Source organism: Tamandua tetradactyla, chromosome X (genome assembly GCF_023851605.1).
Source record: "Tamandua tetradactyla isolate mTamTet1 chromosome X, mTamTet1.pri, whole genome shotgun sequence".
Taxonomy (NCBI): domain Eukaryota; kingdom Metazoa; phylum Chordata; class Mammalia; order Pilosa; family Myrmecophagidae; genus Tamandua; species Tamandua tetradactyla.
The window spans coordinates 99,915,840-99,943,360 of record NC_135353.1 but is presented as its reverse complement, the minus strand read 5'-3'; the positions used below and the strand labels follow the sequence as shown (position 1 = coordinate 99,943,360).

Sequence of the window (27,521 nt, the reverse complement as noted above, 5' to 3'; positions counted from 1 at the left end):
GACACTGTCTGTATTTTAGAACTTCACCTACTTTTTGCGACCAAAGGAAGAAAGGTTTATTTTGTTCAGAACCTAAACTTTCCTTAGCACATAATCTAACTCAATCTGTCTGGATAGATCATTTGAACAATCCAAATACATGAAGCCCAGAATAAGAATGAGAGCCTTTAATCCTGTATAGCTTAATATAATGCCTGGATACATCCCAGAGTATATTAAGCAGATAATCAAAAAGTATTGGCATGGTGCAAGGGTAGCTCAGTGTTGGAGCTCAGGCCCGCAACACGGGAGACCCAGGTTTGACCCAGGTTCAATTCCCAGGGCCTGCAAATGTCAAAGAGAGAGAGAGAGAGAGAGAGAGAGAGAGAGAGAGAGAGAGAGAGAGAGAGAGAGAGAGAGATGTATATATATCAAACATTAGGGACCCCCAAATCAGTAGACCAAGCCCGTGATCTTGAGGCTTGCTCTTGTGAAGCTTATGTATGTAGCGGAGAAGCTTAGCCTACCTATGGGTGTGTCTAAGAGTCACATCCAGAGGACCTCTTTTGTTGCTCAGATGTGGCCTCTCTCTAAGCCCAAGTCTGCAAGTGAAACCATTGCCTTCCCCTCTATGTAGGAGGACATGACATCCAGAGATGAGAATCTCCTTGGTGGCATGGGAGATGACTCCCAGGGCTGAGCCTGGCCCTGGCATTTTGGGATCAACAATGCCATCCTGACCAAGAGGGGGGAAAAGTGTAACAAATAAGATATCAGTTGCTGAGCAAGTTCAAATAGAGTCGAGAGGCTACAGTGAAGGGCACTCTTCCTCAAGCTTCAGGTAGACGTTGTTATCTATTTATAACTTGCCAAATGCCAGCCAAAACCATTCTTGGCAATCCTAAAGAACACCTAAGGCATTATATACGATTCTACAAAGGTTCCATGTACTAGGGTAACTTTCCAGAAACCTACAACCTCCAGATGGGTCTCTGGACCAGATAAACCCTGAATTGCAGTGAGGCCATCCTCTCCAGAACATCAACTAGTTCCACCCCCCCATCTCATATTATTGACAGCCCCTTCCAACATGAAGAAGTTAGAATGGCCATAGCCCAAACACCCCTAAAGAGTGGGGAAAAAGATCAAAGGTGATGGTGGAGTTATACAAAGAAGGTAAGATTTAGCAAATGCGTATGATTGCTAAATCATTACATTAATATTCCTTTTAGTCTCCAGTACCTTTGTGCAGCTAGAAGTAAAAACCTTAAAGTGTGGAATAGTAACTCATACCAAACTCTGAAATCTGTTCTACAACTAATTGTTGTGAGGTACTTCGAAATTTATTGCTTTTTTTTGTATGTATGCTATTTTACACAAAAAAGAAAAAAAAGAGAAAAGGAGGAGTATAACAGAGAAGATAGGATTTAGCAAGTGAGTATGACTGCTGAATCATTATATTGATATTTCTGTTGGTCTCTAATGTCTTGGAGCAGCTAGAAGAAAAAATGAAAAATCGTGGAACTGTAATCTATACCAAACTCTGAAATCTGCTCTATAACTATTTGTTAAAATGTACTTGGAAATGTATTGCTTTTTTTTGTATATATGTTGTATTTCACAATTAAAAAAATATTAAAAATTTGTATAACCACAAAAAAATGTTAAAAAAAAAAAAAGAAATGGACAAAAGATCTGAACAGGCACCTCAGCAAAGATGTCAGATCACAACTAAGCGTATGAAAAGATGCTCAGCATCATGTATCATTAGGAAACTGCAAATTAAAACAACAATGAGGCCAGTGTCTCCCGCTCCCTGCTGCCGCTGCCTTCGTGCTCTCGGTGCGCGTCCTGCTCACCACGCTGGTGAACCAGCAGCAGCTCCAGCTCTGGGCCCTGAAGGGGCTCAACCTGGTGCACAAGAACACGCCCCCGGCTCTCAGCAGCACCCGCATCCTGGCTAGCAAGACCACCCTCAAAATCTTCCAGGAGCTCACCCAGCAGGAGAAAACTAAGGTACCTGACGGCAGTGTGGAGGATGACCCACTAGTTAGAGAAAATCCCCGCCGCTTTGTCATCTTTCCTATAGAATACCATCATATTTGGCAGATGTATAAGAAAGCTGAGGCTTCCTTTTGGACAACCGAGAAGGTGGAACTTTTCAAGGACATTAATCACTGGGAAGCCCTGAAGCCAGAGTAGACATATTTTATATCACATGTTCTGCCTTTCTTTGCAGCAAGTGATGGCATAGTAAATGAAGACTTGGTGGAGCGATTTAGACAAGAAATTCAGATTACAGAAGCCCACTGTTTCTATGGCTTACCAATTGCCATGGAATATGTATAGTCTCCTTATTGAGACTTACATTACAGATTCTAGAGAAAAGGAATATCTCTCCAATGCAATTGAAACGATGCCTTGGCATAAAGAAGAAGGCAGATTGGGCCTTGCATTGAACTGGGGACAAACAAGCTACCTAGGAGTATGTTATTATAGCTTTTGCCGCAGTAGAAGGAATTTTCTTTTCTGACTCTTTTGCATCGAGAACTGATGCCTGGCCTCACATTTTCCAATGAACTTATTATCAGAGATGAAGGTTACACTGCGACTTTGCCTGCCTCATGTTCAAACATCTGCTTCACAAACTTCAGAACAGAGAGTAAAGGAAATAATTATCAACACTGTTAAGATAGAACAGGATTTTCTAACGGAGGCCTTGCCTATGAGGCTGATTGGATTGAATTGCACTTTAATGAAGTTGTACATTGAATTCATAGCAGACAGACCTATGCTGGAACTGGGCTTCAGCAAGGTTTTCAGAGTAGAGAGCCCATTTGATTTTATGGATAATATTTTGCTCAAAGGGAAGACCAACTTCTTTGAGAAGAGAGTAGGTGAATATCAGAGGATGGAAGTGATGTCAGGTTCAACAGAAAATTCTTTTACCTTGGACGCTGACTTTTAAATGAACTGAGGATGTATTCTAACTTTGTTGATATTTTCCTTCTCAAAAAAAAAATCAGCTACTTGAAACATATTAACCAGCTACACCACAAAACACCACAATAGGAATATTTGATGGCATCTTTGAAACTGTGTAGCTGTCTCAAAACTAGTCTTGTTAATAATACTAGCGGAGTTGCCTAGAAAGAAGATATCTAAGACACAAGGTGAGTAGGATTTTTATGATAGATCTTATCTGTGTTTGTTTTTTGCAAGTAGGTTGGCTGTCGGTGACTTTACTAAATATAACTACCTGCAGGAATCTTGGCTTTTGAAAGGGGAAACCCTCAAACTAGTTGGATCCAGCAGAATTGAACGTTCAGTTACTCCCACAAGGCAGTTGGAAGATGTCATCCTCACTGCTTCAAAGCAGATTTTAAAGTTTACTTATTAGTTTGTATCTAAAACTGGCACTTCACATGCCAATAAACATTGTACTGTCAAGCTACAAGCCTAATATAGCTTAACTTTGTTAGTTTTTACACCAAAATGCAATGCAAAGTATTCAATCTACTCCGTAAGGGGAGCCAATTCAGAATTCAGTAGGTGACTAAAGTTTAAACCTGTTTAGACTAAGCATGTTATTTCCAAGCTTTGTTTCCTATCATGAACTGAAATACTTTCATATCAATGTTAAGGTCAATTCTGTTGCATACCTAGGTGTTAGCCAGTTGATGTCACATAGAAGACAAATTGTGTGTTTTATCCTGTAGCATAGCTGTGCATGTTGAGGTAGAGTGTCCTGGGATAAGAGACAATATTTAGTTTTTTAGAGAGTAATCTTTCAGGTGAAAAATTCTAACTTAAGAGAGAACAGTCCAAGCAATGGCATTGAGACAAGGATAGAAAATATGTGTGCATGTGTTTGTATTTGTGTGTGTATATTTGTGCACAGGGAAGAATTACAAGCTGTTCCATGCTGCAATAGCAAAAATTTCAAAATAGGAAGTGACAAGTAATGGGGAACCATTGAAGGGTTTAAAGCAAGAGAATGACATAGGTTAATGTTTTAGAAAGATCCCGCAGTTGACAGTGTGGAGACTAGGATTGGACAGTAACAAGAAGGGAGGCAGGGGAACTAATAATAATCTGTTACAGTAGTTCAGATGAAAAATTACCAGGGCCTGAACCAGGGAAGCGGTAATTGGGATAAAGAGGAAGGGTTGGAGTCAAGAAATGTTTAGAAGATAAAATTAGCAGGACTCAAGAGATGATTGGATGTCAGTAGTGAGGGAAGAGTCAAGGATGACTTCAGGTTTCTGTTTTGTATCATGAGATGTGTATTCATCAGGGACATAAGTTGATAGCAGTAGAGGTTGATTCTAGCGGACTAAACCTAAAAGGCATTTTTCAAAAAAGATATTTGGGAGGTCCCATAATTGTTGGGAGGGCTGGAGAACTAGGCTGGAGGTTATGCTTCCAGGAACCATGGCTCAAACCATTACAGCAGTGGCCTGATGCCACTGCTACTACCTATAGAAGAACTAAACCTTGAAAACACTGTAAATTCTCTGATAACAAAGAAATGGGAGCTCCACATAGAGCCAGTATCTTCATGTTGCTCGATTCCCAATCAATGTTTCACTCAGGGCTTTCTGATTGGAGGACCCTAGTCACGTATCGTGCCCTGACTACAAGGGAAACTGGCAAATAATTCTGGCTGAGGAGGCGGGGCTCATAAAATGAAAAGGTTTCCATACCTAGAAAGACTTTTCAAATAATGAGGCAGCCACAAATCTGATGCAAGTCAGGCATGTCCACCGCAGATACTGCTGCTATCAACTAATGTAGAGAACACAACAGTTTGGGGATGGGATGAGGAGTTCCATTTCAGACATGCAGTTGGAGATATCTGTAGAACATTCAGGTATAGATGTTTAGCTAGTGGTGGGATATTTGAAGTTCTTTGCATATGGGTAGCAGTTAAAATAAGAAGCATGAATGGAATGGTTGAGGGAGAGCAGGTAGAGGTAGATGAGAAGACAGGAGAATCCTGGTTATGGGAAATAACACTTCCCTGGATTTCTTAGTGCTCCTGTAAAAAGCCTTAGCCACTTGAAATACCAGAAATGTGTACAATACAGAGAATGTTATTTTCACTTCCCCTAGATATATTTTACTTTTCACATTCCATGAGAAGTAGATCTGTAGCCACTTGTCTAGCTAATTGCTCTGATCTAAAATGATAATAAAACTTATCTTCACTCCCCGAGAGAGTCAAATGATTACAGCCAGGGCTAGGTCCGAAGGATAACCTCCGAAGATGCCAGGAAGAATGGAGCAACTATCTCCTTAGGTATTTTCGTTTCAAAAGATGGAGTGATCTCTAGATTGTAAAAGCCTGAGACAGAGGCTTATCTGTCCCTTGAAAAGATATGTTTACATTCCAAAAGGTTAAGGTAAGAACAAGGATTCTTTCCAGTCCTGCCTCGAAGTAGCAAACGGGGGTTTCTCTCTCATTTCAGAAGGGAGAGGGAATGGCTGTCTCTCTCCTGTATATGAATGTAAAAAATCCATTGTTCTCCACCCCTCATCTATGGACTGAAAACCAACACTCACAAAGAAAGTTTCCATGAACTCTCATTGTGTTGTCTGCGGGTCTAGGTGTGGGGGAACGATATTGCTGTGTTAGTCTGGCTGTTGATCTGGTTGTATTAATGAAGAACTCTTTTTCCTGATCCAGGTGTCACATGTTTCTTTAGTATTCGTCCATATAAAGTACATAACTGTACAAGTGGAGTAAAATCTCAGAACCCCCCATTGTTCCTTTTTCTTAAATATTTTTATTGTACATAACAAACATACATTCTTGACATACAAACATTCTATATATGGTGTACAATCAATGGCTCACAATATTATCCCATAGTTGTGTATTCATCAGCATGATCATTTTTTGAACATCTGCATCTCTCCAGCAAAAGAAAGAAAAAAGAAAGAACTCATACATGCCATACCCTTTACTCCTCCCTCTCATTGACCACTAGTATTTCAATCTACTCAATTTATTTTAACTTTTGTGCCCTCTATTATTTGTTTATTTTTTCTCCATATTTTTTACTCATCTGTCCATGCCATAGATAAAAGGAGTATCGGACACAAGGTTTTCACAATCACACAGCCACATTATGAAAGCTATATCATTATATGATCATCTTCAAGAAACATGGCTACTGGAACACAGCTCTACAGTTTTAGGCACTTCCCTCTAGCCACTAGAATACACCATAAACTAAAAATGGATATCTGTATAATGTGTAAGAATAACCTCCAGGATAATCTCTTGACTCTGTTTGAAATCTCTAAGCCACTGACATTTTATTTTGTCTCATTTCTCTCTTTCCCCTTTTGGTCAAGAAGTTTTTCTCAATCCCTTGATGCCAAGTCCCAGCTCATTCTAGGATTTCTGTCCCATGTTGTCAGGGAGGTTTACTGTGAGTTATGTCCCATGTAGAGGGGGGAGGGCAGTGAGTTTGCTTGCTGTGTTGGCTGAGAGAGAGAGGCCACATCTAAGCAACAAAAGAGGTACCCTGGGGGTGACTCCAAGGCCTAATTTTAAGTAGGCTTATCCTATCCTTTGCAGGAATAAGTTTCATAGGGGTGGGAACCCCAGGATCAAGGGCTTGGCCTGTTGATTTGGTTGTCTCCACCCTAATTCTTGACAAAACACTGGGGAACAGTAACATTTAAGTGGTGGAAGGAAGAAGAGAACATCGAAAAAGAGAGACCATAGAGGAATGGTTAGAGAAGTAGACTAACTAGGAAAATGAATTCAACGTAATGGAAACCAAAGAATCGGAATGTGTCAAGGAGGAGGGAAAACTCAATAGTGTCAAAGGCATAGAGAGGTAGCTGTTGCCTTTGGCAGTTTGGAGGTTACTGGTAACTTTTGGTAAAAGCAATTTTCATGGAGCAATTTTTCGGTAGGTTAAGGTATGAATGGATATGAGGAAGAAGACATCAAAAGCAGATTTCTACTAAACCCTAGAATGAGCTGAGACTCAGCATCAAGGGATCGAAAAAACCTTCTCAACCAAAAGGGGGAAGAGTGAAATGAGACAAAGTGTCAATGGCTGAGAGATTGCAAACAGTCGAGAGGTTATCCTGGAGGTTATTCTTTTTTTTAATTAATTTTTAAATTTTTTTTTAAATACCAAAAACACCAAACGCAAACATTCTTAACTTTTGATCATTCTGTTCTACATATATAATCAGTAATTCACAATATCATCACATAGTTGCGTATTCATCATCATGATCATTTCCTAGAACATTTGCATCAATTCAGAAAAAGAAATAAAAAGATAACAGAAAGAAATTCATACATATCATACCCCTTACCCCTCCCTTTCATTGATCACTAGCCTTTGAATCAATTTATTTTAACATTTGTTCCCCTATTATTTATTTTTATTCCATATGTTTTACTTGTCTGTTGAAAAGGTAGATAAAAGGAGCATCAGACACAAGGCTTTTATAATCACACAGTCACATTGTGAAAGCTATATCATTATACAATCATCTTCAAGAAACATGGCTACTGGAGTACAGCTCTACATTTTCAGGCAGTTCCCTCCAGCCTCTCTGTTACACCTTAACTGAAAAGATGTCATCTATTTAATGCATAAGAATAACCTCTAGGATAACCTCTCAACTCTTTTTGGGATCTCTCAGCCATTGACATTTTATTTTGTCTCATCACTCTTCCCCCTTTTGGTTGACAAGGTTTTCTCAATCCCTTGATGCTGAGTCTCAGCTCATTCTAGGATTTCTGTCTCATGTTGCCATGAAGGTCCACACCCCTGGGAGTCATGTCCCATGTAGAGAGGGGGAGGGCGCTGAGTTTGCTTGTTGTGTTGACTGAAGAGAGAGGCCACATCTGAGCAAGAAAAATGGTTCTCTTGGGGGTGACTCTTAGGCCTAATTTTAAGTAGGCTTGACCTATCCTTTGTGGGGTTAAGTTTCATCTGAACAAACCCCAAGATTGAGGGCTCAGCCTATAGCTTTGGTTGTCCGCACTGCTTGCGAGAATATCAAGAATTCAACTTGGGCAAGTTGAATTTTCCCCCTTTCTCAGCATTGCAAAAGACTTTGAAAATACTTTTTTATTCACTGTTCAAATCACTGGGATTTATTAGGGCATCACTCTGGACAAACCAACAAAATCTCATGTCCTACTCAAGGTTCCATGTACTTATGGTGTTCAATTAAGCTGTCTACATGAGTTATATTAGGAAATGCACTAGTCAAAATATAAATTTTGTACCAAATAAACATTTTTTGCTTTAGTCTCACACAGAAGTTGACATTTTAAAATATTCATTACCATCTATTTTCAGCACCCTGCAATACCTGGAGGTTATTCTTACTCATTAAGTAGATATCACCTTGTTATTCAAGATGTAGTGGAGAGGCTGGAGGGAACTGTCTGAAAATGTAGAGCTGTGTTCCAGTAGCCACGTTTCTTGAAGATGATTGTATAATGATATAGCTTTCACAATGTGACTGTGTGATTGTGAAAACCTCGTGTCTGATGCTCGTTTTATCTACCTTATCAACAGACGAGTAGAACATATGGAATAAAAATAAATAATAGGGGGAACAAATGTTAAAATAAATTTAGTTTGCAATGATAGTGATCAATGAAAGGGAGGGGTAAGGGGTATGATTATGTATGAACTTTTTTTCCGTTTTTGTTTTATTTCTTTTTCTGAATAGATGCAAATGTTCCAAGAAATGATCATGATGATGAATATGCAACTATGTGATGATATTGTGAATTACTGATTATATATGTAGAACGGAATGATCAAAATAGGAATGTTTGCGTTTGCTTGGTGTTATTTGGTATTTAAAAAAATAAAATAAAAAATTTTTTTAAAGAAAGCAGATTTCTACTATTTCGAGACGCTTAAGCTGAGGCGGTAAGGAGAGAAGTAGTAGGCACCTGATGAAGATTCAGAGTTAAGGAGAGTTTTTGTTGTTGTTGTTTATTTGTTTTTAATGGGAGAGACCCAAGCATGTTTAAGGCTAAGGAAAAGGCACCACAGGTTGAAATCAGAGGAGAAGGAATAATGGATGAGGCCAGGTTCTAAAAGATATTGAAGATGATGGCATTTAAGGCACAGGTGAGTGGATGGGTGAACCTTGAACATGAAGATGGAATAGAGGAAAGGATGGATGTGGATGTAGAGTTGTTTATAGAACGATTTCAGCTGAGGCTGTAAGTCATGTTCTAAGAGTAACACTATTTGAATACTTTTGTGGATTTTGCCCAGCAGGGCACAAACACCCAAGGGCAGGAGGAGAGAAGAGTCGTTTGTAGCACTGACCCACGATTAGAGGTTTCTGGCCCTGGTGTGGCAAAATGACGGGGATGCAAAGGGAATTGAGGGTCTTAGTGGGAGAAAAGTTCAGGTGGTCAAGCATGGGGTTAAGGAAAGTCAGAAAGGGAAGGATAAGGCACCAGGTGGGACTGACAGACCCAAAGAAGGCTCAGAGGGTTAGAGGGGTACATTTGAAGTGAAAGAACAAGTGCAATTAAGTGAGGGCCTGAGGGAGCAGAAAGGAGAGAAGGTTGTGGTTTGAATGAAATACTGTCGTCATAGATGTTAGAGGTGGGCAGTTGTGGGCCACACCAAAGTTCAAGATGTGCTTCTTTGGGAGTGGGTGACTGAAGCAAAGTGGAAAAGGTATTGAGAGAGTCGAGGGACTGAGAGGTTGTTGGTTGTGTCATCTCCATGGACAATGAGAACCCCTGATAAAAGGGCAGGAAGTAGGATGGAGAGGGAGATCATGGACCAGGGGCCAATAGCAAAAGATATATAAGAATTTGCTAGACAGACTAGGGTGGAGGGGAATGAGCTGTCTAGACAGAGGGGAAAGACTGGGAAAAGGGGTTGGAAGTGTGAAACAACTTGATCTTCTACGGGAAGCAGCAGCAGATGAGGCTGGATTAGTAGACAGAGGAGACATAATAGAGGCTCTAATGTACTAGCCCAGATGATGCAGAGCCACTGAGGAGTTATAAGTGGAATGTTGGCCTGATTCTGATTTGTATCTTAGATTTTCTAAGGGGAAGTGTGGAAAAGTCTAGTCAACTAGGTCTGGAGGCCCAGAGACCAGTTAGAAGACTTTTCCAATGGCCCAAGCCAGTACCAGGAGAGTAACTGGCAAAGGAGGTGGAGGATGAATTCCAGAGCTATTTTAATATCACGCATGTGTTCTTGCAGCTCTATACCCTTTCACCTATTTTCAGCATGCAATACAAGGCCTTGTGGGTTTTTCCTTTCAGTCTGTGCTGTGTTATGATGCAGTTTTTCACTCCAGAAGCAGCTGTTAAGCCCCTTGAGGATGGGGTTCCTATCATTGATATCTCTACTCTGCCTGCCTTATAGGGCAACGTATGTAATTGTTAAAGGCTTTTTGGTCTCAGACAACTTGCTTTTCTTTACTCGTTTTGTTTCCCTCTACCAAGTCCTTCAGTTAATCAGGGGTGAGAATTTGATATTTATTCTCATCTGAACATTATGGAATCAGGTTGTTTCACTCTTATTTTCAGTGTCCTCTTGTTTGGAGGCCCACATGTGGCAAATTGAAAAAGCTGACATGTACACGAAAGGTGAACTCAGCATGTGAAACTATCCAACAGGCCCTAGTTAGCACTGTCCTTCCTTTTTAAAGGTTATTCATTGCCATTTGTGGTAAGCAGAATTCTTTTTTAAAAGTTTTTATTTTTTGTTTTTTTAATTTTGATAATGTGTTTAACTCAGCATATCCAAGGCACTATCATTTCAATATGTAATGAATACAAAAATTTATTAATGAGCTAATTTACCTTCTTTTTCCTCAAACTAAGATTCTTTGGAATCTTGAGTACATTTTATACCTACAGCACATTTCAATTCAGACTAGTCATACTCCAGTGCTCAATAACCCCAGTAGCTAGTGGTTACTATGTTGGACAACACAGGTCTAGAATATTCTTTTTAACTTTTTTTGTTTTTGTTTTTTGTATTTATTTATTTATTTTTAAATATCACTATTATAAACAATGAACAGACATACAAACATTCTTGACATACATACAAACATTCTTGACATGGTTACAATCAATGGCTCACATTATCATCACATAGTTATGTATTCATCACCATGATCATTTTTTTTGAACATTTGCATCTCTACAGCAAAAGGAAGAAAAGAGAAAAAAGAAAAAACATATACATGCTATACCCCTTACTACCCACTTTCATTGACTACTCATATTTCAATCTACTTATTCATTTTAACCTTTGTTTCCCCTATTATTTGTTTATTTTTTTATCCATATTTTTTATTCATCTGTCCATACCTAGATAAAAGGAGCATCAGACTCAAGGTTTCCACAGTCACACAGTCACATTGCAAAAGCTGTATCATCATACAATCATCTTCAAGACACATGGCTACTGGAACACAACTCTACATTTTCAGGAACTTCCCTCTAGTCATTTGAATACACCATAAATTAAAAAGGGGATATCTATATAATGCATAAGAATAACCTCCAGGATAACCTCTCAACTCTGTTTGAAATCTCTCAGCCACTGACACTTTATTTTGTCTCATTTCTCTCTTCCCCCTTTCAGTTGAGAAGGTTTTCTCAATCCCTTGATGCTGAGTCCCAGCTCATTCTAGGATTTCTGTCCCACGTTGCCAAGGGAGGTTTACACCCCTGGGAGTCATGTCCCACATAGAGGGGTGGAGGGCAGGGAGTTTGTTTGCCATGTTGGCTGAGAGAGAGAGGCCACATCTCAGCAACGAAAGAGGTTCTCTGGGGTGACTCTTAGGCCTAATTTTAAGTAGGCTTGGACCATCCTTTGCAGGGATAGGCTTCATAGGAACAAACCCCAAGATTAAGGGCTCAGCCTATTGATTTGGTTGTCCCCACTGCTTGCAAGAATATCAGGAATTCTCCAAATGGGGAAGTTGAATTTTCCCCCCTTTCTCCCTATTTCCCCGAGGGGACTTTGCAAATGCTTCTTTATTCACTGTTCAAATCACTGTGGGATTTATTGGGGGCATCACACTAAACCAGACAAACCAACTTTTGGGTTTTTTTATTGTTTTTGTGGTAAGCAGAATTCTAAGATGGCCACCAAGATTCCTGCTCTCTGGTGAACAAGCACCTTCACTTAGTTATTTAGTCAAACACCAATCTAGGTGCTCTGTGAACGGACTGTGCAGATGTAACTAAAGTCACAAAGCAGTTGGCTTTAAGAATGATTGATTACCCTCAGTGGGCCTGACCCAATCAGGTGAGCTCTTAAAAGGCCCTGGGCTCTTTCTGGTGAGAGAGATTCAAGGCATGAGAAGAATTAGACATGAAGCAGATTCTCCATGAAGAGGGAGGAGGTCCTGTGGCAAGGAACATGGGTAACCTCTAGGTGCTGAGAACAGACCCCAGCTGACAGCCAGCAAGGAATGGGGACCTTGGCCCTACAACCACAAGGAATTAAATCCTGCCACAACTACATCAGCTTGGAAGAGGAGACTGAGCCTCAGATGAAATCAGAGCTTTGCTGACATCTTGATCCCAGCCATTGAAACCCTGAGCAAAGGACCCAGTTAACCTGTGCCTGGACTCAGGATCTGTGGAAACTGAGATAATAAATGCATGTTATTTTAAGGTACTAAGTCTCTGTTAATTTGTTATGCAGCAAAAGAAAACAGTGATAGACCATTAAAGGTGTTTTCAGGGTGGCAATATTTGAGATTGGCGTTGAAGAGGCATCTGATTTATTTATGGATGACTCTAAATTTAGAATTGCTGCATGTAAAAGGGAGAAAAAAATCAGAAATCAGTGTGAAAAAGAAAACAAAACACACAAAACAAAACAAAACACCTCCTTCAATGCCTGACCCAGGCCTTTTCCATCAGCCCCACCAACCTGAAGTGATTGTTTCCTCCTCAGGTATTTTATAGATGGTAACATATTTTATCACTTAATACTCTACTGTATTGTTCTCTAGTGGCTTTTTCTATCTACTTAACTAAGCTTCAAATTCCTTGAGGGTGAGAACTTGGTCTCGTTCTTTTTTGAATCCCCCACAAGTGCTTTGTACATAGAGGCTCTAGTGTTATTTGAGTGAGGGTGGGCTTGATTAGTATGTTTTTCAAACTAACCCCCCCAGAAGTTATTCCTGGAAAGTACCTAGAATTGGGTTCCTGAGACTCTGACAAGGGGTTTTCTTTTTGTTTTTGCTTCTTACTTTCAATTTTGAAATACATTTAAACTTATAGGACAGTTGCAAAAATACTACATACCCCATTCAGGTAATATATCCGTACTGCTCCCCCCCCATACCCAGATCCACCAATTTTAACTTTTTTGCCACATTTGCCATATTATGCTATCTATCTATTTATTTATGATAGATAGATTTTTTTATGAACACTTGAATGTAAGTTGTATACATCATGTTCATTGAACACTTTACTTCCATGTATATTCCTTAAGAACAAGGATACTCATTTATGTCACCACCTTACATACATGTATCAAGTTTAAGCAATTTAACACTGATAAAAAGCTTATACTCTTTATTCCAATTTTTTCATGTGTCCCAATAATGTCCCATTGACATTTTTTCTCCTCCCTTGTTAGATCCCATTCAGGATAATGTATTGCATTTAATTGTCATTGTCACTTTAGTTGCTCTTTCTTTTTTCCTTTTTTTTTGTGGGATCATCTATACAACATAAACTTTCCCATCTCAGCAACTACCACACATACATTCATTGAGATTAATCATAATCACAATATTGCAGTACCCTTACCACCTTTCGTTACTAGAATTTCCCATCTCCCCAAACAGAAATCCTACACCCATTATACATCAACTCTCCATTCTCCCTACCCTTCACCTCACCTTGGCAATCTGTATGCTAATTTCTGTTTCTATGAGTTTACATATTCTCCAATATTTTCTTTGTAGTTACCATGGGGCTTAAATTTAACATCCTAAATCTATATCAATCTTGTTTGCTTTGATACTGACAACTTCAATAGTACATGCAAACTATGTTCCTATACTCTTCTGTACCTCCACTTTTATGTAGTTCTTGTCACAAGCTACATTTTTATATGTTATGAGTCCAAAACCACTGATTAATCATTACCTTTTATGCATCTGCCTTTCAGATCCTGTAGGAAGTAAAAAGCGAAGTTACAAACCAAAAATAAAATAGTACTAGAATTTATATTTACTCATGTTATTACCCTCACTGGAGATCTTTATTTCTTCCTGTGGCTTCAATCTATGGTCCATTATCTTTTCCTTTCAACCTATAGAACTCTTTTAGCATCTTTTGTAGGGCCTGTCTGGTGGTGATGAATTCCCTCAGCTTCTGTTTGTCTGGGAATGAGTTAATCCCTCCTGTTCTAGTTTGCTAGCTGCCAGAATGCAATATACCAGAAACAGAATGGCTTCTAAAAAGAGGAATTTTATAAGTTGTTAGTTTACTGTTCTAAGGCCGAGGTAATGTCCCAATTAAAGCAAGTCTACAGAAATGTCCAATCAAAGACATCCAGAGAAAGACACCTTGGTTCAAGAAGGCCGATGAAGCTCATGGAGAACACAGTCACAGTTTCTCTCTCGGCTGGAAGGGCACATGGTGAGCAAGGCATTATCTGCTAGCTTTCTCTCTGGGCTTCCTGTGTCATGAAGCTCCCTGGGAGGCATTTTCCTTCTTCATCTCCAAAGGCCGCTGGCTTGTGGGCTCTCTGCTTCTCGTGGCTATGTCATTCTGCTCTGCTCTCTCTGACTCTCTTATTCTCCAAAATGCTTCCTCTTTTATAGGACTCCAGTAAACCAATCAAGACCCACTCAAATGGGTGGAGACACATCTCCCCTAATCCAGTTTAACAACCACTCTTGATTAGTTTACATCTCCAGGGAGATGATATAATTACAAACAGTATTGAACAGGGATTTTTCTGCATCTACGAAATGGGATTTTGATTAAAACATGGCTTTTCTAGGGTACATACATCCTTTCAAACCAGCACATCTCTCTTATTTCTGAAAGACAGCTTTGCCAGATACAAAATTCTTGGTTGGCAATATTTTTTGCTTTCAGCACTTTAAACATGTCACCCCACTGCCTTCTTGCCTCCATGGTTTCCAATGAGAAATTTGCACTTAATCTTATTGAGGCTCCCTTGTACCATGACTTGTTGCTTCTCTTTTGTGGCTTTCAAAATACTCTTTTTATCGTTGGCATTCAACAGTTTGATTATAGTATGTCTCAGCAGGGGTTTATCATGTTTAGAATTTGTTGAGCTTTTTGGATGTGTATATTTATGTCTTTTGTTAAATTTGAAGTTTGCAGCTATTACTTCCTGAAATATTCTCATTGTCCCTTTCTCTTTTCTCCCTCTGGGATTTCCACAATGCATAGTTAGTATGCCTGATGGTGCCCCACAGGTTCCTCAGGCTCTGTTTGTTTTTCTTCATTCTTTCTTCCTTCTGCTCCTCAGACTGGATGATTTCCATTGTCTTATCATTAAATTCCCTGATTATTTCTTCTGCCAGCTCCAATCTGTTGAACCCTTCTAGAAATTTTTAAACTTCTGTTATTATGGTCTTCTGCTCTGGATTGATGCGTTTTCATAATTTCCATCTCTATATTGATATTTTTTGTGTTCCCCTATTGCTTTCCTGATTTCCTTTAGTTCCTTGTTCATGTTTGCCTTTAGGTCTTTGAGAATATTTGGGACCATTTTTAAAAAGTTTTTGTCTGGTGTGTCCCAGGTCTGGTCCTCCTCACTGATGGTATCTAATGCTTTAATCTTCTTTACCTGGGCCATTGCTTGCTGTTTCTTTTATGTTTTGTAATCTTTTCTGAAACTTGGACATTTGATATTTTAATGTGTTATCTCTGAAATTTAAACTCTAGGCATCTGCTCCTTCAAATTTTATCCAACTAGTGTTATGACTGAGTTTTCCTTGAATGGCAGGACCTAACAAAAAAAAAAAAGCAGGGGGAGGGGGAAGAAGGAAAAAAAGAAAACACCTTTCCCAGACTTTGCAGATTGACCTGTGCAAGTGCCTTCCTTTGGGGTTTATCTATACAATGGGATGTATGGGAATAGCTGAAGGCTAAAGCATAGGGGCCTTACAGACTCTTTCTGCACCTGTGTCTTGTCTGGGGCATGCACGTATGGCCCTAGGAATTCCCTTGTTTACTGGGTTAGGAATGTCCCCTCTCCCCTATGAAACAGTTTCCTCAGGGTCCGGGACTACATTGTCTGTCCTACAGCCCGTGATCCCTTGCCTCAGGCAGCAGGATTTGACTGTTTTCCCACAGCAATCTGTGGGAGAGCTCTGTGAGCTGCCTTCTACACACAGCGCAAGTTCTGGAGCACTGAGACGCTCAGACCACCACCAGATAGACTGAAACAAAACAGACATGCTCCCAGCATGTGCACCGGGGCGGGCCGCCCTCTCTCTCAAGAACTGGGACTCGGATTCACACTGAGCGAATGGCCCACCAACTCCGCTGCTTAGCCAGTGAGGGGTAGGGGGAGGTTCCAGCCAGGGAAAGAGGATATCCAACCGCTTTTTAAGTGGCCCTTTTCTTGATTCCATGCTTACCCTGTTACTGCATGTTACTACAATCCTTTAACTGATTTCTGGAGCCCTAAGAAAGATGTTTTCATCAGGGGATTTTCTCTAGTGAGCCACTGTGAGCCCCACCTTCCAGTTTTGCATGGTAGCAAAACGTATCATAACATCTTCGGACTCTTCTCTCAGGATAGGGAACTTTAAACCACAAGTATGGATGGGCCAAATGATTGGGAGCATGACCTGGCATTTAACAACAATAAGAGTTTGGCTTAATTGGCTAGCACCCACTAATCAGTAAGGCCTAAACATCTGCCAGTGGAATTTGAGAAGTCTGGTTTAAAAGTTGAAAAGCTGAGTTTATTCACCACATATGGGGCACTGGTAGTGGGAGGGGAAGCACCATCAACAAAAGCCCAATTTCTAGGAGAGTTTGTGCAGTGAACTTTGTCTTTTTTACTGCGTGATGTTACTCTTGATTACGGGATGGAAGAAATTACCAACATTATGATACTTACAGGGCTGAGAATTATTCTCTGTGCTCATATCCATAATTAACAGTTTGTGGACTGTCTGGAAGAAATTGAAGCGTTGCTCAAGGACTTTCTTTCTTTTTTAACGTAGTAGAAACTTTTTGAAGAAATTCACTGACCTGTTTTCTTAGATCAAGGACTAAACAAAATGGCACAGAGACTCAACTTGTTACCTCCAGTGGCTTATAATAGTTTCTTGCTGATAGGAAAAGCTACCTTAAATCCTTTCTAGAACAAACTATGAGGTATAAATGAATACTAATGTTACAAAATATCTAATCAGTGGACTTGAGACTCAGGAGGATTTGTAAGAGCTCATTTGCTTATGGAAGTGGAGGTAATTCAGACTCAAATTACATGTGTGGTGCAGATAAATGGCAAGTGAATTCATTTATCATTTCTGAATTGCATCAAGCGCAATGCAATCACAGATTGTGAGGATTTGCAGACCTATTTTGTGGAAATGAAGTCACAACTCAGAAGAGAGTCAGATTTTGAACGGTAGGAATCATATTTAAGTAGGAATCATATTTAACATTTTATGGCTGCCTTTGGGGTGCGAACTGTAAGGTTGTCCCTGAGTTAATTATCTACCCTATTGCTGTAGGCAGAACTATTCTGAATATCAAAACTATTTGGAAATTTCGGGCTATATAGCCAAAATCTGAGATGTTTGGGTTCATTTGGCCATGCGAATGTATCAGTCTTTTTTCATCAAAACGTTTGAATCAATTGCTGGAGTCAGAATTATGACGTGTTCAAATTGGAAAAGCTTCCCCCAACGTTTTGACGAACAGTTCAATCTTCAAAAATTCAATCACAATTTTATTTGTTTGGAATCGATGCACGACTAGTAATTCTCAGCCTTGTAAGTATTCATTTTCGTATGAATAAAGCTGATGTAAACTTTTTAAGCCTCCTTTGACATTTCTATTAAAATCTACATTATTGGCTAGGTAACAGGTTACACTTGGCACTTTTCACTTTGGCAAAAATGGATGCGCTTTTTAAACCTTCTGCTTCACTATTTAAAAACAAAACGAAACCAAACCAAACGAAACGAACAAAACAAAACTTGGACGCTCCTGCCCTAGACGGTGCCCTAGCCAGCCCGAGTCAGGTTGACAGGGTTGCTCGCATGCGCTGTCGACGCAATCGTGTTTGTCGCAATGGGCCCTGCGCGGAAGGTTACACAATAGCAAGCGACTTTGATTATAGTCATTTTGTCTGTAGCGCTGGTTACCGCGCTACCTCCGCACTGGTACTTGATTGTAACAGAAAGTAGTTCCGGCCCGTGTTGTTTCGGCCGAGGAGCAGTAGCCGCCATTTCAAGACTGTGAGAGGTAGATAGCTAACTATAGTTCCTAAGGTTCGAAGTCTGTAACTGCTGCCGCTGTTTAAGCCTTCCAAAGTACTGGTACTGTTGTTGCCCTCTTACCACTACCTCCAGAAACATTCTTGCTAGTAGCGGCGGCAGCGGGACCCACTTACCCCTCCTCGCCCTCCCCCAAGAAGCTCCAGATGGCGTCTTCCGTGGGCAACGTGGCCGACAGCACAGGTACCAGTGTCCCGTTCTACCTTGGCAGACGCCCCTTCGGGGTCTCGTGCTGTTTCCCCCCTCTCCTCCTTCCCTCCCTTCTAGCCACCCTCGTTGCATCAGTGGTATTGCGTTAGCTTGTCGTGGTCTACCGGCATCTGATGGGTTTTTCCTCCGTCTTCTCCTCCTTAAGCATTTCTTCCTCCTTCCTTTCTCGCTTGTTTTCTGCTTCCTTGTTCCCCTTTTCAATCCCATAAATGTTCTAGCCTTCTACACTCTCGGGACACTTCTCCCACCAGTGCGCTGTAAGGATGTCTCGGAACGGACTGCGTTGGAATCCCTGCCCTTTCACTGTCCTTCCCAACCATTTTCTGCCCTCATTCCAGCTCACCGCTCGCTGCTCTTCCCTCTCCACGGCCCTTTCCAACCCTTTCAAGCCCTTAACCCGATTTGGGTTGTCAGTCTACGGCAGGGGTGCCATTCCGATGTAAACGCATCCCCATTTTGCAGCACCCAAGGACGAGCGAAAGCTCGCCGATGTGCTTACAAGGAACCTCGAGAAAACGGGACCTTGAGTAAGCAGCACCCCGCTGAGGCAGCTGCGCCTTTCTAGTCTGCTTTCGGTCGAGTGGGGGCCCGGTCTGGATTGGAAATTTCCAGGCGTTCTCTGCAATCGCCCAAATCCGCACGCTGCCCCCCCACCCCCACAGCCTGCCTTGCCATCCAGTGCCCCCTCCGCTCCCCTCCCGCAGGGAACCACACCCTTCCCTTCGCGACGTTGCCAGCCCTGCGGTCCAGTTTCTATCCTTGGGGCAGAAACCACCCCGGTGCTATTGCTTTGGTGTTGACCGCACTGCGTTCGGGAATCTCGCTTTGTTGTGACTTTCTCCTTGTATTCCTCCGCCGCCGCCTTCTGGGTCTTCCATCCCCATTCTTTAGCCTCGCATCTCCTTATTCACAGGGTGGATCTCTCTCTCTCTTTTTTTTAATATATATTTTAAGTTTTCATCCCTGCTTGAAGAGTTTGTAAAGCCACTGGAGTGTAGCTGCACAAGTGCCAGGCGGTTGCCCGTTTAGATAATCGAGTCGAGAGCATTTTGTGTTCAAAATTTACAAAACATCCAAATTGTAGGAGTTTCGCTTCGGCTGCCTTTCCCCATAGGGGCTATTTGGGGAGGAGGAAGGAGGAGAGGATTGGGCCGCGGTCCTGATATTTCCCACGAGGTTATTTTTTGATATTTCTCGGTTGATATGTGTAGAGGGTTTTTATTATTTTTGGACATTGGACGGTAAATGATAAATGGATCTTCAATTCCCTGTTATCCATAATTATAGGTAGTGAGATTAATAAATAGTCACTGTTCTACCCCTCCTCCCCACAGTGATTTTTAAAGATAAAAGATTCTGCACTTGCTTGCCTTTTTTTGTGTGTTTTATTTGAGGTAGTCGTCATTTCAAGTGTTAAAGTTAGCAGAGGAGCCACTTGGAAAAGTGATAAAGTAATGCATTAAATTAAGGAGCTAGGAAGGTCTAGAGACTTCTCTAAAATGTAATTTTCTGTGCTCTTGAAGAGAAAGTCTCCCCATTTCGATACAGGTCTCTCTGCTTTTACGTATACATGGTCAGCGGTACATTCTGTCAGGAAATTTACTTTGCTTTCCTTAGTATCCAGAACACACTTTAATGATCGAGAAGTGAGACTCCAATTTGAGTTTGTCTCTGTGTCCTTGGTGGAGTTTAGGTAATTTCCTTAGTTTCCCAATCCAACAATCTATGCATGTTTGTGGGAGTGCTATGGTCAAATTTCCGATAATATATCATCACTGTTTAAATAAGTATTTACAATGAAGACTTAGGCCTTGTTTGTTTTTCTCTCTCTAGGCCTTAACTATATTCTTATCTTTGTACCTAAATTAAGTCACCTGCATACAGCAAAGGCTTTTATTTATTGTTTATTCTGTTGAGCTTTAACAAATGTTATATATTTTAGTATTTTCCCATTTTTTTAAAATTATTATAGTTGTAGGTAACTGCCTGGTTTATATAGAATTGTTTACAATACCTTGATTCTTTAGTCAGTGCCACAGCACTTTGGAAAATGCTAGTGTTAAACCAGTGTGGGTGGGATTTCGCTAACTTAGTATCTTTGTGAGTTTGGGTTGGTAGAGGAGTAATGTAACTCTGGGTCTTTATTTAAAATGTTTATGACCCCTTTAAAATATTTTAGCTCTTGACAGATGGATTTATCTTGTTTATCAGCTATTTTAAAAATAGCACCTGACTTTGAGTTTTTTCCTTTTGCTTCTTTCTAGTGTTGCCCTTGCTTAAAAATATATATATTATGAACTAAACAAACACATCAATATAAAGAGTAAAAACAAAATAAATATCTGAGTCCCCACCTAGGTTAGATGGTTACCAGTTATCCACTCCTTTACGCCTACCAAATCCAACCTAAAACATGATGGAAAGTATTGTTTCTCAGATGGTTGTTCTGACATTACTAAATCTTTATCACCTTTCAAAATCACGTTTTATACTTTGTTTCTATATGTTAACTAAGGTATAAGGAATAATGTTTAGTTACTCTTTAAATGTTACCTACATTTAACATTTATAATGTTATAAATGAGTTTATAATTTAAGAGTACAAAAAATATTTTTGTACTCTTGTTCAAAAAATGTAATATAGTTTGAAAGTAAATATTCCTATCTAGTTTGGGAAAGAAAGTATTAATGGATGAATTCTGAAAATGCCAATTCTGCACCTGTTAACTTGGGGGTACAAATAACATGCAGAACACTCTAGTGCTTTACATAGTTTCAAGCATTTTTCATCTTTAAGTTTAATATACCATATTTTTACATTTTTTTGTTTGCATTTCTAACTTTTTGTTTCCCCCCTCCCTCCCTCAAATGTTTTGATGATTCTCCAGAACCAACGAAACGTATGCTTTCCTTCCAAGGGTTAGCTGAGTTGGCACATCGAGAATATCAGGCAGGAGATTTTGAGGCAGCTGAAAGACACTGCATGCAGCTCTGGAGACAAGAGCCTGACAATACTGGTGTGCTTTTATTACTTTCATCTATACACTTCCAGTGTCGAAGGCTGGACAGGTAGGAGATGTTGGGATACCTGCTGGTGATTGCTGCCTCTGGGTGCTGAGCTTGAGAAATGATACTTAAATATTTGAACTTGAAGTTTTTCCAGTATTGGGTTTCAAGTGAGCCACCAACACACATCTGCTCTTTTGCCTACTTGTGACGTGTGGCAGTCCAGCTGCCAGTTTTTCTGCCTCTTTTTGTGGTGGTGGTTATATTATCTGTATGAATAGGTACCTTTTCTAAACTTTACCACCTGAGTCTACAGCTTTCTTAACTGTATTCAGGTAATAAATTATTCTTAGTGTAAAATATGTTAGCCAAGGGATTAAAATGCTCAGAAGTGATGGTGTATATACTGTGGTAGGAGATACATTGTGCCTCAAGTTGCAAACAGTGCCATTACTGCTTTACAAGATGTTACTTTTAGCTCATCAGTTGAATTAATCAAAAGGAAGCATTTTGTGACCTTGTCTTTTCTAATAAATTGTCTCTCTGGTTCACTTAGACATTTAAAGACATAGCAAGAATTTTATCTCATAAGAAAAAAAGAGCTTTCTGAGTTGAAATCTGAAATCCCTCTACTTTTGAACAACTTTTGTTTCCAAAAATTTTCTTACTGTGCACTAGTGAAAAGATTGTTCCATGACTAGCAATTGCAAGGGATCTTCAGAAACTGTTTGAGTTGCATGTGGGCCGTACCTTCTTCCTGTAACATGAATACCCATGCATCAACACTTTTCGCCTTTTCCAGATCTGCCCACTTTAGCACATTGGCAATTAAACAGAATCCCCTTCTGGCAGAAGCCTATTCAAATTTGGGGAACGTGTACAAGGAAAGAGGGCAGTTGCAGGAAGCAATTGAGCATTATCGACATGCATTGCGTCTCAAACCAGATTTCATCGATGGTTATATTAACCTGGCAGCTGCATTGGTAGCGGCAGGCGACATGGAAGGGGCAGTACAAGCTTATGTCTCTGCTCTTCAGTACAATCCTGTGAGTAAAATTTTAATGGTTATCATTCTCCCTTTAGGGAATCCCAGAAAGAAACATTGTTTGTTAGGCCAGTTACAAAAATAAGTTTTTTACATGGAATAAAATGAGTTTAGAAATGTTTGTCTACTTTAAATGGTGAAATTGTTTTGACCTGGTCTGCATTATATTAAAAAATTCATCTCATCTAGTATGTTATATTGAAAATCATAAAGATTATTATCCTTATTGCAAGAAATTACATCTATTTTTTGTGCCCATAAAATTAAAGCATGCATGACATTGTTTCTTTGAGCTGCTTTGATTTATATATATAAATTCGGATAGGTGTTTCAAACAGTTTAATTGATTTTCAAGGAATGATGGAAAAAAGACAATTTCTATAATATAAAATAGGTAAGACAAGATACCCTCATACAGATCAGTAACATGAAAACTAGGGTGTAAAAGAAGGGTTTGAGGAATCCAGAAAAAGTTTAAGAATATATTCCCAAGGTATATCATCAACATTTAGTTGTGCTACAGCCCTGGAAGTGGCTATGATAATAGCTGTCATTTATTGAAAGCCGACTATATGCTTAGACACGGTGCTAAGTGCTTCAGATGTTGGTCACATTTAATTCTCATAATGATCCTCCAAAAGTAGGTGGTGGTAGTTCCAATTTTACCAATTTTTAAAAAAAGCAGACTTAGAGGTTATGTAACTTTCTTGGAATCACACGATTCCTAATGGTGAAATGGATATTAAATCTTAAGTCTGAATATGTTGAAAGCAAACACCTAAAGAAGAAAAAAATAAAAGATAAAAACAAGGATGTAATTTTAATGCATTGTATTTGAAGGTGCTGTTGCAGATGGTGTTCTTTCACATGATTGTTCGAGTAGCCCACACCTGGCAATTCCTTTTATGAGTTATGTATAAAATTGCTTTTTCTGTAATGGCTATAACTGTGAGTTGGTCTAAGCAGCTCTCTTTCTGAATCTATAGGTTTTTGAACCATTACTTCTGCTTTGATTGTGGATGTTCAGCACTGAGAGCTCCTGGCATCCTTATCATCATGTGTTAATGTCATGTTATTTATTAGTGTCACAAGCCCTGCTTATACAGCTGAGCTGTAGAAAACCATTTATTTCTATTCTTTGTTAAATTTGCTATGCAAATGTCACGTCTAAATATTTGAGTGCTTATTGTGTCATTGTTTTGCTAGAAGTTGGGGAGATACGTTGGAGGATGCTGGGAGTTGTGGTTTATAATATAAGACAGGACCAGTAAAGGAAAAAAAGGTGCAAGCTCTTTGGATGATTATTGTTGGAGAGTATTAATCAGAAGATTTTCTCGAGTGGGTGCTTATAACCTAAGCATTCTGTAGGAAGGTAAATAGCAAGTAGACTTACTTGGCTGAAGTGGTGAGTCAAGTAGTAACAAGAAGTGAGTGTAGTAGAGGAGTCAATTGGTAGATTTAGAAAGAATAGAGAGGCTGAGGAGTTTGAATTTAATTTGAGAGGCAATTGAGAATTACTGTAGGTTTTTATAGACCTGATTTTCATGTGTGTGTATAGAAGTTTTGGCGGGGGGCCAGGGGGTGGGGGTGGTGCCTTGGGAGGCAGGGGGCTGAGGCTGTCTCTAGGAGGAAAGGCAGGAAACAGATAATATCTTAGGAGGGGTAGTTATACAGGAAAATCTTACTCATTTCCATCTCTTTTATTCAGGCTATTTTCCCTTGTCTACAGTGCCTTCCTCCTTTATCTGTTAATAAAGCCCTACTCATCCTTCAAGGCCCAGCTTAAATTTCTCCTTTGAGCTCGGTTATTTCTCTAAAATTCTTTACCCTCCTGTGGGCATTTAACATATGTGGGCCTTATCTTTCCACATAGATTGTAAGCCCCTTGAAGATAAGAAACCTATTAGTTTCTTTCTTTCCCTTACAGTTCTAAACGTATCATTAAGTAAAGGTTCCCATGAAAGGTATTAATCTGGGAGTGTAAAGAATGGGCCAGGTTTGAGAAATGTGTTTCTCCCAGCAGACTTTATTTTTTTTAATTTTTCTCGAAAAATACCACAAACGTATAGTCCAACTGCAGTGGCCCACAGTATCATCACATAGTTGTATATTCTTCACCATGATCATTTTTAGAATATTTGCATCACTCCAGAAAAAGAAATCAAAAGAAAAAAGAACTCATACATCCCTTACCCCTTTCCCCTCTGTCTCATTGACCTACAGTATTTCAATCTACCCAAATTTGGCCCTTTATTTCCCCTTATTATTTTTTTTATCTTAGTTTTTGTACTTATCTGTCCATACCCTGGATGAAAGGACACCAGACACAAGGTTTTCACAATCACACAGTTACATTTAAAAGTTTACATAGTTAATATAGTTTTCTTTAAGAATCAAGGCTACTGGAGCATAGTTCAACAGTTTCAGGTATTTCCCTCTAGCCACTACAATACACCATAAACTAAAAAGGGATATCTATATAATGCATAAGAGTAACCTCCAGGGTAATTTCCCAACTCTGTTTGAAATCTCTCAGCCACTGAGACTTTATTTTGTCTCATTTTGTTCTTCCCCCTTTTGGTCAAGAACGCTTTCTTATTCCCGTGATGCCAGGTCCTGGCTCATCGCCATGAGTCAGGTCCCATGTAGCCAGGGAGATTTATACCCCTGGGAGTCATGTGCCACGTAGGGAGGGGAGAACAGTGAATTGACCTGTTGAGTTGGCTTACAGAGAGACCCTACATCTGAGCAACAAAAGAGGTTCTCGGGGGATGACTCTTAAGGCACCTTTGCAGGAATAAATTTTATATGGGCAAAACACCCAAATTGAGGGCCCATCCTATTGATTTGGTTGTCCCCAAATATCGAGAATATCAGGAATTCCCCAGATGGGGAAGTTGAATATTTCCTCCTTTCTCCCCAGTCCTCCTAGGGGATTTTGCAAATACTTTTTTATTCGCTGTCCAAATTATTCTGGGATATGTCGGGGCACCACACTGACCTGTACAACAAGATCTCACACCCTGTTTAAGATTCCGTGTAATTATGGTGTTCAACTAAACTGACCATACAAGTCAAATGAGATAATGTGCTACCCGAAATATAATTTTTGCACCAAATAAACATCTCTCCCGTTGGTCTCACACAGAAGTTGAAGTTTGAAAAGATGGACCATGTCATCCTTTGCCCTGTATTCTGATTTATCTCAGTCCTATCAAGATTACCTTCATTCATATCTCCAGTCGAAATCTGATCACTTCTTCAGCTTTTTAAAGTTACTGTATGGGGTAATGCTGACTTTCATACCTTCAGAGCTCTGACTCTGAGTCTTAGATGTCACATAAATACTTGAAGTTTCTGGGAACTACCAGGTTATGTACGAAGAGCTCAGTATCTCAATTTGGAAATAACAGTTATGGCACTTAATGTGACTGCTCTAAGAATTTATAATCTAGGACCTTTACGATAGGCCCCAATCTGATAACCCATGCTCTTGATTTCAGTTCCCTGAGTTGTACGTTATAGTTTGTCCATATGAGTGAGGCATGATAATATTTGTCTTTTTGTTTTTGCTGTTTCATTAAACATACAGCCCTTAAGATTTATTCACTTAGTGGCATGCCTCACAACTTCATTCCTTCCTGCAGCCACTCACTAGTCTGTATGTATGTACTACAGTTACTCTTTCTTCCCTTAGTCTTTGCACCCTTAGGCCACCTCCATCCATTGTGCTCAGGAACACTGCTGCCATAAACACCAGTGTGTAAATGTTCGTTCTGTGCAAATGTCCACTTCCCACTGTCTGTTCCTCCATATATAACTAGCTACGTATATACCTAGCTACCTAGCTACGGGGTTGCAGGATCATATGGTAACCCCACCCCTAGCATCCTGTAGTACCATCACTCTCCCCTCTGGAGGGGCTATACCTCTCAGGTTCCTTACCAGCAGTGACTAGGTATATCTTTCTCCACATTTTCTCTAGCACTTGTTTCTCTGCTCATTTTTAAACAGTTTTATTTGCACATCATACAATCCAGCCTAAGTAAGTAGACATGACATCTAATTACATATGGACAATGAAGGAAGAAAGGGGTAACTGGTGCATACATACAAACTAGTGAGTAGCCACAGGAAGGAATGAAGTCGTGAGGCATGCAACTAGGTGAATGAACCTGCCGTAATCTTTATGAAGATATTTCCTTTTCTGCAAAGAATCCATACCCCACCCCATTGACATTTACTTTTGTGTAATATCTTCGTTACATTCAGTGGAAGCATGTTACAGTGTTACTGTTGACTATAGACCCTAGCTTGCATTGATTGTACTTTTTTCTGTAATCCATCCATTTTCAACTCTTGCAATGTTGACATTCATCTGTTCTTCCTCATGCAAAAACATTTTTATGTTTGTACGTTTAATCAGCCATCATTGTCCACTCTAGGCATTCCTAAGTTATGCCATATCAGACTTTATCCTCTATCTTTCTGGGTTCATGTGTGTGTGTAGCTCTTCTCCCTCAATCATACTTACATTCAACTTCATTCACTGTACTTATATTATTGTGCTATAATCAGGTAGTATCATGCTATCAATTTCTGAATTTTTACAATCAGTCCTGTTGCACAATCTGCCCTTCAGCAGCAGATGCCCAATTTTTACCCTCTTTCTGTCTGCTGATAACCTGTATTCTTAACTTTAACTCTCAAAGTTCACCCATTAATGTTAGTTCATATTAGTGAGACCATAAAGTAT

The 27,521-nt window shown here is 39.8% G+C and overlaps 1 protein-coding gene and 1 pseudogene across 3 annotated transcripts in view; both read left to right on the top strand.

The window, feature by feature from the left end:
- The first annotated feature begins 1,133 nt into the window (after positions 1-1,133).
- Positions 1,134-2,947, top strand: LOC143671965 (ribonucleoside-diphosphate reductase subunit M2 pseudogene; annotated as a pseudogene).
- A 15,443-nt stretch (positions 2,948-18,390) lies between these two features.
- The window catches only part of OGT (O-linked N-acetylglucosamine (GlcNAc) transferase), a 77,497-nt gene continuing 68,366 nt past the window's right edge, over positions 18,391-27,521 (top strand). The window contains exons 1-3 of one of the 3 annotated variants that reach the window (XM_077146432.1): positions 18,391-18,472; positions 21,603-21,783; positions 22,523-22,766. In XM_077146432.1, coding sequence (XP_077002547.1) covers positions 21,617-21,783; positions 22,523-22,766 — 411 coding nt within the window. In that variant the 5' untranslated portion in view covers positions 18,391-18,472; positions 21,603-21,616. Of the gene's footprint in view, positions 18,688-21,602; positions 21,784-22,522; positions 22,767-27,521 lie in introns of all 3 variants that reach the window. The other 2 variants (XM_077146429.1, XM_077146428.1) reach the window with 2 other exon arrangements.